This window comes from Colletotrichum karsti (assembly GCF_011947395.1).
Source record: "Colletotrichum karsti strain CkLH20 chromosome Unknown Scaffold39, whole genome shotgun sequence".
Taxonomy (NCBI): Eukaryota; Fungi; Ascomycota; class Sordariomycetes; order Glomerellales; family Glomerellaceae; genus Colletotrichum; species Colletotrichum karsti.
Window position 1 is genome coordinate 52,953 of NW_024065939.1, and position 12,529 is coordinate 65,481.

General features: G+C 54.8%; 2 protein-coding genes across 2 annotated transcripts; both read right to left on the minus strand.

Moving 5' to 3' along the window:
• Positions 1 to 2,231: 2,231 nt before the first annotated feature.
• CkaCkLH20_10262 (peroxisomal membrane protein) lies at positions 2,232 to 3,445 on the minus strand (the record flags this gene model as incomplete). The annotated part of the gene is made up of 2 exons (XM_038892976.1): positions 2,232 to 3,208; positions 3,265 to 3,445. The coding sequence occupies 2 exons, from the start codon at positions 3,443 to 3,445 to the stop codon at positions 2,232 to 2,234; spliced, it is 1,158 nt and encodes a 385-aa protein (XP_038741631.1).
• A 1,112-nt stretch (positions 3,446 to 4,557) lies between these two features.
• CkaCkLH20_10263 (uncharacterized protein) lies at positions 4,558 to 12,335 on the minus strand (the record flags this gene model as incomplete). The annotated part of the gene is made up of 8 exons (XM_038892977.1): positions 4,558 to 5,251; positions 5,307 to 5,527; positions 5,580 to 5,730; positions 5,783 to 6,933; positions 7,020 to 7,279; positions 10,742 to 11,042; positions 11,099 to 12,117; positions 12,227 to 12,335. The coding sequence occupies 8 exons, from the start codon at positions 12,333 to 12,335 to the stop codon at positions 4,558 to 4,560; spliced, it is 3,906 nt and encodes a 1,301-aa protein (XP_038741632.1).
• Positions 12,336 to 12,529: the final 194 nt, after the last annotated feature.

Consider the following 12,529-nt stretch of genomic DNA (forward strand, 5'->3'; position numbering starts at 1 on the left):
AGAAATGTGGACAAGATCTGGGGGAAGGCGAACCAATGGGCCATGTCCTGGACAGCGTACCTAGACTGCTGCACTTACATCTCGTTGAGGTTTAGGGCGCATGTGGATAATTGCTTTTTCTGCTCCTCTCCTCAACCCTCTGGAGTTATTTCCACTGGGAAATGGATACACGACGATGCAAACGTCGGATACCGCGTCAAGAGACGACGGAATGACCAGTGGGTATGGTCTGATGTGGTAGTCTTGGCCATGCTTTGTGGCTCACACACATGTCAACTGGATCGTGTTGCAATAAGGTATCCATACCTGTCCGTCCGTTGCCGTACGATTACACCGCGCGGCTCCGTACCCAACGATGGTCGTTGACTTGCGGCTAAGTTCCGGTCTTGCTGCCGTGACATATTGTTTGTATTGCCGTCTTGCGGGGACTTCCTGCGAGGATGCCCAGACTAGCTGTTGATGCAAACGGTATTCAAAGTACTCGTGATCACCGTTGCTACCTGGCGTTGGGCTGAAGCTGAAGGTTGGGTGCCCCGGGTCTGGACTGGTCTGGGCTGAGCTCAGATCAAACGTACTCGAGCCGGCAATCGTCCAAACATGATGCTGATGTCCCCTTGCAATTCGACAGCCAAAATGTGATGGGTGACGACCCGATCGACTGGGCCTGAATGATGCGCTTAAGCCAAGGTACCGATATGCAGGTTGATCAAGCTGACAGCAGCTGGAGCCCAACTTGCCGGCTGTCGACGCAATGTTCCGTCTGGTTTCCGGTTTCCGGAGGGAATCTGTAATGTGAGATGATGCTATAACTTCCATCCCTGGCTTGCCTGAGCGCAACGAATCCAGCCCAGCCCGGCCCAGCCCAGTCCAGTGCGATTCGAAATCACATCTCCGGGCGCTGTCAGGACTCAGATTCCGATCCGTGTGAAGAATTTGCGTACGCCTCCAATATCAGGCGCGGGTTACAAGTTTTGGCGATGACCACTCAGTTGAAGCCTAGCCCCAACGACGTGGAACTAGAAAAAGCAACATATTGCAGCCGGCATCGCGGAATTCCCAGCCGGCATACGATCGACAGCCTTGTGCCGCACCTCCAGCTCGAATGAGCGTGGCATTCAACCCCTGCTTCTTCTCTACCCTCCTGGTTAACTAGCGGTGTGTTGTGCTTGGTTCTTTTACAAAACGTGGACAGTCCGACGGGGAGCGAGTAACGAAGTGCACCATGGCCAGCGGGGAGTAAGGTGCAAAAGCCTTGCTTGACGACCAAGGGGATTGCGATCAGGGATAAAACATGTACATGTGAATCTGGAAAGGGGCGGGATGAGACCCAAGGCTGTCTAGAGCTTCATCTGTGCTGGTCATCTCAGCTGCGGTTGTACATGTCCGTGAGTAGCGGCACATATTTGTCGTGTGTGTCAGTTGACCTTGATGCCATGCCAAACCACCCAACCCATTAGCCAGGCGACAGGAACAGCGACCCCGCTCAACACGAAGCTGGCACGAAGTGACCAAACCGAACTACAGGACATTGCTGTGAGAACCCATAATCTGTTGCCCGTACTCCCCTCCTTGCCCGCTCGAGAGCGTCATGGCCGCATCCCTTCTTCGGCGTGGTTAAACTAATTGTCTCGGATAATGTAGAAGGCCAGGCATGGCCGGCGATCTCAATGGCCCCCGCCATCCCAATAATCTCAGCTTCAGCCACGAAATCCCTGGCAGCAAACCAAAACACCGGGAGCCATAGGGAGGCCGTGACCATTCGGATGATAAGAGCGATTCCGAGTCTCCCTAGATGCCATGCACCGTTGCAGGAGTACAGAGCGTGGATGACGGATGGGCTTGGCAACTGGTCATCAAGCATGAGCCGCATTATACCCCCAACAATGTTCATCCTCTAGCGCAGGTCGTAGTATCGCAGGACGACTAAGCGTCGACCCTTCCCGAGATTGACGCACGTCTGTTGACTAACATGTCTCAGCCTGCACAAACTACAAGGTTGGAGACATGATAAATGAGATAGAAGGAAGTCTGCGCCTCTGCTTGTGCTCCGTAGGCTACTGTAGGGTATATCATGCTGGCGTATGGCGGTCAAGTGCGCCCCTTGGTAACATGGTCCAAAATCAAATCCCGAACAAGTTCTGTTGGATAATTGCTCGCATATGAGAGAGGTGCTACCCTTCAACAATGAAATTCGACACTTGCAAAGATCGAATGCCAAACGCAGGCCGTGCTCAAGCGCTGGTGCTGAAGTAGTAGTTCTCCCACAGGTACTCATAGTCTTCCAGGATACCGCCGATGATTCCAGGTACCCTTGACCTCACGCCGCCAACAACGCCCTTCATGACGTTCTCGTAGAAGGCTCCACGCATAGTCCACCACCCCATAGCCCAGCCTCTCTTGCTCCATTCGTCGCGCTCGAGAGGCGTAGTTCTGAAGCTTCGATCTCTGAGCTGGCGAGCGGCATACTCGACACTCAGACCAACGAGCCAAGGCGTCCATGATTTCTTGTTCTTGCTTCTCGACAGAGCAACTGCATACACCAGAGGTGCCAGGATATGAAGTACTTCCGCCGCCTGTGCGCCTCCCTGGAGTTGGTTCAGCAGCTTAGCCGCAGGCTTAACGTCATCAGCCGTCAGGACCTTGCCCAGGAGATACCCGCTGATATCACCCGCATTTGGCAGGGATGGGAGGTTCATGCCGGTTCTGGGCATCGTCCAGTCCTTCTCGTGTGGCTTGGGCGCATCTTCGCCAGCCTCTGTGGCGTGACCATTCGTTGTTTCGCCCATCAACTCTTTCAAGCCGGCGTCATCCTCTGACTCTGGCTCTTCGGGAATAGGCTCACGCTCGGGAAGTACGGGGGTGACGAGTGGTCGCGCACGGGTCACGCGGAGCAGCAACAGGCGGCAGAAGGCTTTGATTGCCTCCAACAGAACAATAACGCGCCACCGGCCTCTTTCGCCTCCTCGCCTCTTGGCCGCCATCTCGCATAGCAGCTGAGTATACGTGACCATTTGCAATAGCATGGCAATTCGACGGTACATGGGACTGCGTTGTGTCCAGTACTTGGTGTATCGGCTGTGAGGCGACGGTAGTCGGGCTAAGGGGATGCGCGAGAGGGCGCGCATGAGCAGGGTATCATGATAAAGCGAGAGAAGTTGCACGCTCGAATGCAAGGTCTCGGATGCGATCTCGGCGTCGCGGAAACGGCCTGGGACGAATTCATTAGATGAGGGATGCTGACGACGGGCTATGGAGGGGCGTTACCAGGGATGATGTAGGTGAGCGACCGTAGGGCCGACTCTATTTGGGAAACCTGGCTCGCATTCTTGGTGATGAATTCATCATACATCTGAAGCCATTGCGGCGGAAGCGACAAAACGGCGCGAATTGGTGATGCCGGGTGCGAAAGTCGCGTTTTGTTGGGGATATCGGCTGAAGTAGACATTGCGAGACGTCTACACCATCGGCGGAGGCTGGTTGCGAATGCGGGAGACGAGAAGCGAAACTGTGAAGGAGAGGAGCACAATACAATATGTAGTAAGTAGTCTGGGAAAGGCGGAAAAGAAGATGAAGAAGCAAATGGTTTCGTAGATGAAGAAGTGGTGAAGATTAGGTATTAAGCTCCTGTTCGAAGACAGCTGGAGGAAGGTTCACGTAGTGGTCGTAGGGCGGTTTGGTAAGGTAGGAAGGAAAGAAGGAAGGATGGATGGATGGCATGGAACTAAAGTGCCTCTGCGCGCCTCATCGCGACGTGGACGGGATGCGCTGGGTTACTGCCGCCGTCTTAATTGCCTACCTACTGGAGGTAGGTGCCCTGAGTCCCCGACCTTGGGCCGAGGCTTGCTGTCATAAGCCGAGCACATGAGCTGACGGGAGTACCTTACCTACCTTACTTAGGTACCTACGTAGTAAGGCCCTTTGAAATTACAGCATGAGGCAGGAAAGTGGCATTATACCCCGTTTGTCCAATGCATTGGGCCAATGAAATTGCTTTAGATGCCTCAGTATGGGCGATCCCTGACTGCGAGTCTTCGCGTTATGTGCATATCCTTCCGTGTATTGCTAGCAGACTGTACTGCTTAATGGCCACTTGTGCACGCTGACGACCTCGATGATTGGCTTCACCGAACCGTCCTAACCGTCCTACCACGTCCAAGCAGGCCGCAGGTAACCCGGCTCACCAAAAAGGCCTGGGGGCTAGGTGTTCAAAAGAACTACAGCTTTTCCTTTTTACAGCCTCTCATGTCCCCTTGTTGTCGGGGCCGACCGTTTACGGGACATAACTGTCACATACCTAAATACACTGATCCCGGATGGGAGGTCGTCGGTCCCGATTGACAAGAGGCAGTCTTTGTCTCCACGGTGAAGGGGTAGGGTATCAAAAAACAGACATGCCTCACCCAAGGCCAAACTCCGTTGCAGGCGAAACATGCCCACGCCAGTTCTCCCCCCGAACCCCATGAGTACAGATACCAGGATGCTCAAGGAGTTGATGTGTATCGTTGACCGAGGTCACATAGTTTAAATGCCTGCTCGGAGTCGTAAGCAAATCAGCTGCTAGAGTCTCTCAAATCCGGCTTCCTCGAGCTCGCGTCCGGTTGGGAGCATTGGTCGTCCCTGCATCGGGAATGGCCAGAACAGCGGGTTCTCCATCACTTGCGCTGCCCGCGAGACCGACGGGCTTCCCTCACGCCCACTCCCCATTGCTGCTTTCGCCTCCCCGCTCTCGTCCGCACCGCCTCCCCACAGGCAGATGAAGTCGTCTTCGATGACGTTCGGTGCGAAGAAATTGAGGCTGCTCGTATACGGTCTAACCAGGTGCGCATACTCTGCGTCCGACCTGGGTGTTTGTCCCATATCCACATTCATGCCCCATTTCTTCGCCAGGTATCGGAGGATGTTGAGTGCCTGTTCCGCAAAGTGATGACAGGGGGCCATCTCTTCCAAGTCCCTGATGCCCTGCTTGATTGCTTCGACGACGCGAGGCGGGTGAGGCGTTTCGGCGGCCGCCTCAGCGGTTGGTTGACGAGATGCCCCGATAGCTAGATGCATGATGGCAGACGTGAGAACAAAGTATGGTACAAACGACGGTGTCCGCCGCAGTGTGTACAGTTGTGAATAAGAGCGGAGAAGGCCCTGGATCGCATCTGCTGCCTGGCTACACACGTCCCTGGGCAGAAGTTTGGAGCCAATGATTCGAAGCTTGATGAGTGGCCGGAAGAGAAGGAGAATCGCGAAGTGATAGTACATACTGCAATGGTGTAATTAGCATCCATTTCGACTGTTGATAAGATTTGGACACTTACTGCGCAAAGAGCACGGCGGGGGTGAAGTTATGGCCCAGCCTAAGCACTTCGGGTATTCTGTCATACCAGTTCAGGTATTGAGTGTAAATGCCCAGGAGGTCGCGGCTGGTCAATGGTCTGCCAGGAGAGTGGAGTATGTAGAGACTTTGATGCACAAGCTCGCTCAATTCACAGAAGCATTTGTAAACGGATCTAACGTTGGACGGCTGTTCGGCTGATCGCTGCAACGGCGCACCTGTGCGATAGTCGGTAAGCTATACATACCATACATACGTGCATGACGAGCAACGGGGTGCTAGACTCACCATCGTCCGTGTAGGGAATCCACAGCGATGCTTCGATGTCATCAATTATGGCGGGTTTTGGTGGTAGAAGAGGGAAGCATGAACATTGAGGAAGGGAACCTGTTGCCAAAGACCAAGCGCTTGAAAACCATTAGCCGGTGCTGAGACATCATGAGGATACCGAGGTCTTACTGGTCGAGGGCAAAGGCGCCCCAAAACGTGGCCGCCTGAACCGCAAATTCATCGTCGTCTCCTTCATCCTGCAACTGATGCAGACCCATTTCGATGGCCAGACGAATGCTCTGACCTGCATAGTACCAACTTTCAGAGTCCCGCCCGCAGCTGGCTTCGCGTATAGACATGATCCCCAAGGCTTGTATGGTCGTTAATCGGTGGTGGTCCTCCTCGAGGTAGAACAGTCGTTGCGCTTCCTTGAAGAAGTGGTCGCCCGAGGTGTAGGGATCGTTGGGATTAGCTCGCGTGCTAGACTTGCTTGAGAATCGACAACCCAAGGCCAGAAGACCATTCACCAAAATCGGTGAGCAGTATCGGTGGACACCGTTTTGGAAGTCTCTTAGGAAGTGTTCTTTGCTCAACGATGCGAAGGTTGGGTACTCCCAGCAAAAGTACAGGGCAAGCAGATGTTGAACGAGAGAGCCATCCTCGGTAATGTTCGTCCAGTTCTCTGGCGGAAGCTTCATGTCGGGCAATTCCAGCGGCGCGAGCACCTGATCAAGACCCTGATATCTTCCACCTTCAGATGCCTCCGTATTGCTAGCAGTCTCAGGCCACGTGTCAATGGGCCCTTGAGGCGGCCTGTTGGTGTCTGCACTCCAGTTCATCAAGTCGGGGTGAGAGTTGCTCCTAGTACTCTGGCTATGAGATGAAAGATGCCATGGGCTATTGGGGTCCAAATCTTGACGCAACCCAGACTGTCCTGTGATGGGACTCATGGTTACCGACCCCGGGCCTCCTAAGTTTCTCGTCCTGATGGGCGCTGGCCCAGGGAACCCGTGGCGAGCGCCTGAACTGGCGCCCGCGTCGCCGGATGACTCTCCTTGGCGCCCAAAGGATGGCCTCGCACCACCGCCGGATGGAACTGTGCCACCTAACCACTCTGAAACTGATTCGAGAGATTGGCCATTGCGCAGTCGTTGGAGCACATCTTCCCACATGTCAGACCGCACCAGGGCGGCGATGACCTGGTCGCTGGACCGCTGGCGTTGACGCAGCTGTTCGATCTCGGTTCGTAAATGTTCCTTCGATTGGCGGACAGGAATTTCGTAAACACATTCCACGTCCTTCTGGGCCTTACAGCGACCGCATGGCTTGTGGCCATCGCACTAGCGGAAGACATGTTAGATACTACGAATCAAGAATTTCGGGGAAGCATCTCTATGCAGAGGAGAAGTGTAGCAGCATGGTATACCTTGGCGCGCTTCTTTCGACATTCGGTACAAGCATTAGGGGTGACAACACCCAGACCTCTCCTCCTCTTGGACAACTGGCCAGGGCCAGAAGTGCCTGCCGGCGTCGGAGCGGAGGGTGTCGGAGCGGGGGCGGGGGCGGGCGTGGGAGCGGGAGCAGAAGATGCCCCCGCGGAGGAGGCAGCATCGGCGCCGGGCTGAGCCTGCGACTGGCCACCGGATGCCTCCTCCATATCGGCAGTACTTGCGCGCTTCAGGTTGACTGAGGGTAGCCTCGAGTCGAGTCCACAGAGCAAACGCGACCTTGAAGACTTTGTATGCGAATTGTCATACTGAGGCCGGTCAGAGACGGGCGGCGGACAGCATGTATTGGTCGAGGGTGGCGGAGCAGTTGTGACGTTTTTTGGCGCGGGCGGCGCGCTACTGCGTCGAGGGTCTAGATAGCTCGAGGGAGCTTTAGAACCAGCGAGCAGACACGCGAGGTATCAAGGCGCAGGGCGGTCGAAGTCGTCGAAGTCGGGTACGACTGGGTCATAGATGGCGGGTCGCAGAAGAGAAGTACACTTCACGCAGCTTCCGCGGGGTTTGCTCGTTGTTTTCTCCCTTCCTCGTCCTGGTTTTGTTCGCTAGTACGGGCGTCGTTTCGGTGTTGGCGGGAGGGAAGCAAGTGGGAGATGCTGAGAAAGAGGTGAGGAAAGCGGTTGGCACCTCGGCGAGTACTGGCTGCCCCTCCGCGCTGGTACCTGTAGCTCAGAGCATGCGTCTGTTGTAGAACCGATGCGAAGTGGGGGCGGAGATGGCGAGCAGGTATACAGGTACGCCGGCAGAAAAATGCCTAGCGGGCAGGGTAGGTCAGTGTATGAAGAGGATTGAAGCGGAAAAAAGTGCAGCTCGTGATGGAGAGGAAAGTGGTGGAAAAGGCGGGAAGGGATAACGGTGCAAACGGGCTGGTCGGGTCCAGTCCAGTCCAGTCCACGGCACGGCACCTCACCTCAGCATGCACTTGAACGGCTCGAGGCACAGACGCTCTTTGTGCTTTTTGGAGACGAGACGAGATGGGATGGATGCTGTAAGGAGTTAGATACTGAGCACCTGGAGCCGCTGCGTACCTCAGGGCACCTTTACCTTACCTTTACTTCAGTACACGGGTATCGGTACAGGGCAATTCCTTCCCCAGATTCGAGAGCTTCCGGCCGAACAAGGTCCAGGTGCTCTAGATCCAGCTTCCACGATTGAGGTGGAGGAGAAGCTTTTTGGTTTTTATTTTTATTTTTGGGGGGTTTTTTTTTAAAAAAAAATTGTAGGTCAGGTCCAGGTACCTTAGGCTACCTACCTTATGTCCAGATTGCTAAGGCAGGTAAGGCAAGAGCCACGACACAGCTTCTTGAGGCGGCGAACGTGTAGTGAGGTGCAGATAGAGTAAAACGCGGGCTAATGTCAATGCAAAGTGAGGTATCTTAAGCTACAGTAATCATGCGGCTACCTCACCCCACGCCAGACGACCGACTTAATGTCTAGGTAAGTAGGGCAGTTTAATCTGTTAAAGACTCTCTTTGATATCCCGTAACTTGACGAATGCGTAACACGAAGCTGTGTATTGGGAACTCCCTCGAGCAAAAGCAAGAAGTGCAGCCTGGAAGACTTACCTGTAAGCCTGAGGTGTGTTTTTCCCTTTCCCGCATCTGACATTTACCCAAGCGCTAGGCTGAGCAAGGTACCGTTTTCGAGATACCTACCGTAAGGTAAGGTGTGATGCATCTAACCCGTTATCCACAATGCCAAGTCAAGGTTGATGTTACTTCAACACATCTCTAGATTCTTTTCGGGTGCGCATCGCGACGTAAGCCAGCCATCCACCCGGGCTCATCTTTTACACCTCTGGTCCCCTTCCTAAGTACTAGCCGTACCGATACCGCGCCGGCACTCGAGACCTCTCTCGACCAAGCCGACGCTCACCCAACCCAGCCCGTACGTACCTTTTCTTTTGATCCTATCGGCAATCACCCGGTACCTGGGACTTGGAGGGAAGAGACAGCATCGTCATGACCACGCCCATGGCCCATGAATATGACCATGTACGGATAGCTGTGCAAGGACAGAATACAGGCCCCCATGTCTTGCCCAGCCACCCCGTCCCGCCAACCGCACCGTTACCCGTTGTGCCTGCGAATACTCTGTATCTCGTGTCGCCGTATTTTCCCGCCTGGATACTTTCCTCCGGCTGTCTCCTCTTTTGCAATTTCGGCGCCGCTTCACCTAGGTGTGATCTCTGAGCATCAGCACAAGGCGCATTATGAAACCCTGCCCCGCGCAGGGGTCTCCTTGCTGAGAACAACCACACGAGGGTGACGGATGCGCGGGTCTCCCGAAGCTGGTGATGGCGTCTTGCAATTTGACTGGTGTTTTCCCCGAGGAATTAGGTTTCGCTGCCCCGCGCCAATGGGCTTTTTCAAACCTCCCTCTCTGTCTTCTACCTACTGCGGTAGTGTAGAGTAGTAGTACCTCGGGTCACCATCATCATCGCAGGCTGCGCATCCGTACCTTAGGCCGCGACTTCTGAAGCAATACCGCTTCGCCTTTGCTGCTTTGCTCCGGCAACCTTGCGCGGCTAACCCCGACTTCGACCTGATGCTCCATGGGTCGAGCTCAGCTCAGCCCGACACTTGGAGGCCACAATGGCGGGTTGCCATGTTTCGCAGCTTTAGAGAGCCACGCCCAAAGCTTAGTCCTCCCACCAAAAGTCGAAATCCCTACCGAGTCAAATGTCCCAGAAATGTCTTACCCTGCGTTGGTGGTTGTCAGTTATGGTGTAGCAGCTCTTTTCGCGTTACACACCCGATGACTTCAGAGCACAGCAGCGTCTCAGTGGCGGAATCTACTCCGTCCCATACTTTGATCAGCGATCAAGAGTTATCATTCTCTCACAACCAATTCCCAGCCTGCGGCTGCGGGAAACGCGGTGGATCCTTTCTCCCTGAGCTGCGAGCTGGCATCACCTCGGCCGAGGACACAACCTCATAGAGACGAACGAAACCTTCAGCTCTGTTCACAGAGCGGGGAGGCATAAAAGGACACGCCCAAATTCTCCGTGCGCGCATGAGAGAAGACTGACGTCATGAAGTGGGACAGGGGCTACCTTGGGTGCGCCGCAGGAGAAAAAAGTCCAACTCGTCCACTCTTCAACTGCTTGATCGATGACTAAGCTCAGAGTCCAGTCCAGACCGCGTCGCTACTGCGGAGAAACAGCGGTTCCGCTGTCAGTCGTGACGGGACCTAGCGTAGGCCCGGACAAACGGGGACTGGGATGCCACCAGCGGAAGTCACCCAGAGCTGACTCGAGCATCTAAATCAGAGATTCAGAGGCTCCAAGGCAAGAACCATTGACAAATGAAATTTTGTATTCGCGGCCATGGGCAAGTAGCGGATGTGTTAATCCCGTCCTGCTCGGCCATGTACCCTAACTCTCGGAATCCATCGCCCGATCTCCTACGGACGGGCACAAGCCCAGGCCCAAGCTAGCCAGTTCGCTTTCCAGATGACGCCGCATCAACCCCAAGAACCCCGGACCCTGACTTGTACTTACACAAATAAACCTCACAACTCCAATCCTATGCAATGATGTGTCAATCAGACCGCCTCGGTCTTTTCTGTCGAGATCTGCTTCAAAATCCCTTGACGGGACTGAGACCGTATTTGACCGGGCTTCGCAGCCGATCACGGTCACCTTTGCTGGGGCTTCGGCGTCCCGAAGGCGTCCGGGGTGGCATGATCGATTTCATCTTTGGCGGCGATGCATCCGTGTCCGTAGCGTCGCTGTCGTACTTGAGGTGTCGGCGGTGTGACGGCGTCTGGATCGGCACCCACATGTATGCCTGTGAAGGCTCCGGGATCACAGACGGCTCCGGCGCCCCTGATGCCGCGCGGTGGGCCGGCGCCGGTCGGTTTGCGGCGGCCGTGTTCGCCAGACGGCCCAATGTGAGGTTGTTGGCAACGATGCAGAGAAGAAGAATGCCAAAGAAGAATACCTGCGACATAGTCAGGATACACGAAGTAGATCAAAAGAGGGCGATGAATCACTTACCCAAGCCTTGACTTGCATTGCGCCGGCAAACTCGTTGAGAATCTCTGCGATTTGCTTGACCGTAACTCTTACACGCATAATTGCGGACGGATCCTGAATCATGCACTCGTACCACTCGTCACACATGGCTTTCAGAGCCGGCCTGTCCTTCTTGGCGCACTCATTGAGTTGGTATTCCGACCGGCACTCTGCCATCTTGCTCTCGATCTCCTGACGGGCCACGTCGTTTGCGTTGCGAATGTCGGACCGGACTGTGTCCAGAATGGACCAGCAGAAGAACACAAACGCGGAGACAATGATGCAGTTGACTAGGAGTTGTATCCACCGGTAGAGATTCTCGGGAGCGTTGGGGTGTTCCTCGAGAGTGTAGAATAGGTTGCCGATCCAGCTGCGACCATTCCTCTTCTTCTTGTTCTTGCTGCGGCTCGACCCCTGACGATGTTCGTCATCCTCCGAGTCTTCTTCGGAATCCCAGTCCTGCGATCCGTGATACCGAGCGCTCCCACCGACGTCGCGATCCAGATTATGCCTCTTCCGCTTTCTTATGGCGGGGTAGTCTCGTGCGCCTCTAGGAATCTCCCCCTTGCCCGGCGCGTGGCGCTTCGACGACAGCAGGCCGGCCTTGCCGTAACGGTGGCTCTTGTCCACCTTTGAGGGTGTCACGGTGCCCATGTTTGCGTCTGCGAATCGGTCGACGTCGGGGGTGTCGTCTGGAAACTCTGAATTTTCCGTCAACGCGGGGCTACTTTCTGCGCCAGAGGCTTCCGAAAATGCCGACTCATCGAAGGGCTTGCGCGGTGTCGTGAAGGCAGGGTTACGGAACGGCGGTGCCGTGTGGCTGCTCTGGATTCTCGGGGAAAAGAGAGACGTCTGCGGTGGGAGAGAGGGAAGCGGCTTCGACGGGCTGTTCGCAAAAGGGTTCGGCTTCGACGGGCTGTTCGCAAAAGAGTTCGGCTTGGAGGGGCTGCTCGCGAAGAGGTTCGGCCGGGAACTGGCAAATTTGTTGGGGGAGTTGAAGACTATGGTAGAATAATGATTGTTAGCAGGCTAGGAGCTGAAAAGTGTACGATAGGCAGATCAGCAGCAACAAAAAAGCGATGTTTCTGCAAATTGCATGGACGAACTTACTATTCTGGTTACTGCTTTTTGCAACTTGAGAAAATGGGCTGGTTGCATCCAAAGGGCCACGATCCTGGTATTCCCATTCCATGGGACTTTCATATGTCCGACGATCCATGTTGGAACTCTCCTCGCATGCACAGGTTTTTGGTGAAAATAACAAAGGAAGACGAAGAGAAGATATAGCGAGGGTGGTGGTGGTGGTGGTGTGTGAGAATAATGCGACAGCTCAACAACACCTTGTCACGGATGGTCAATCAGGTGGCGGCCAACGGAAAGGAAATGTTCTGACTGAGGTGCTGTCAATGAGCA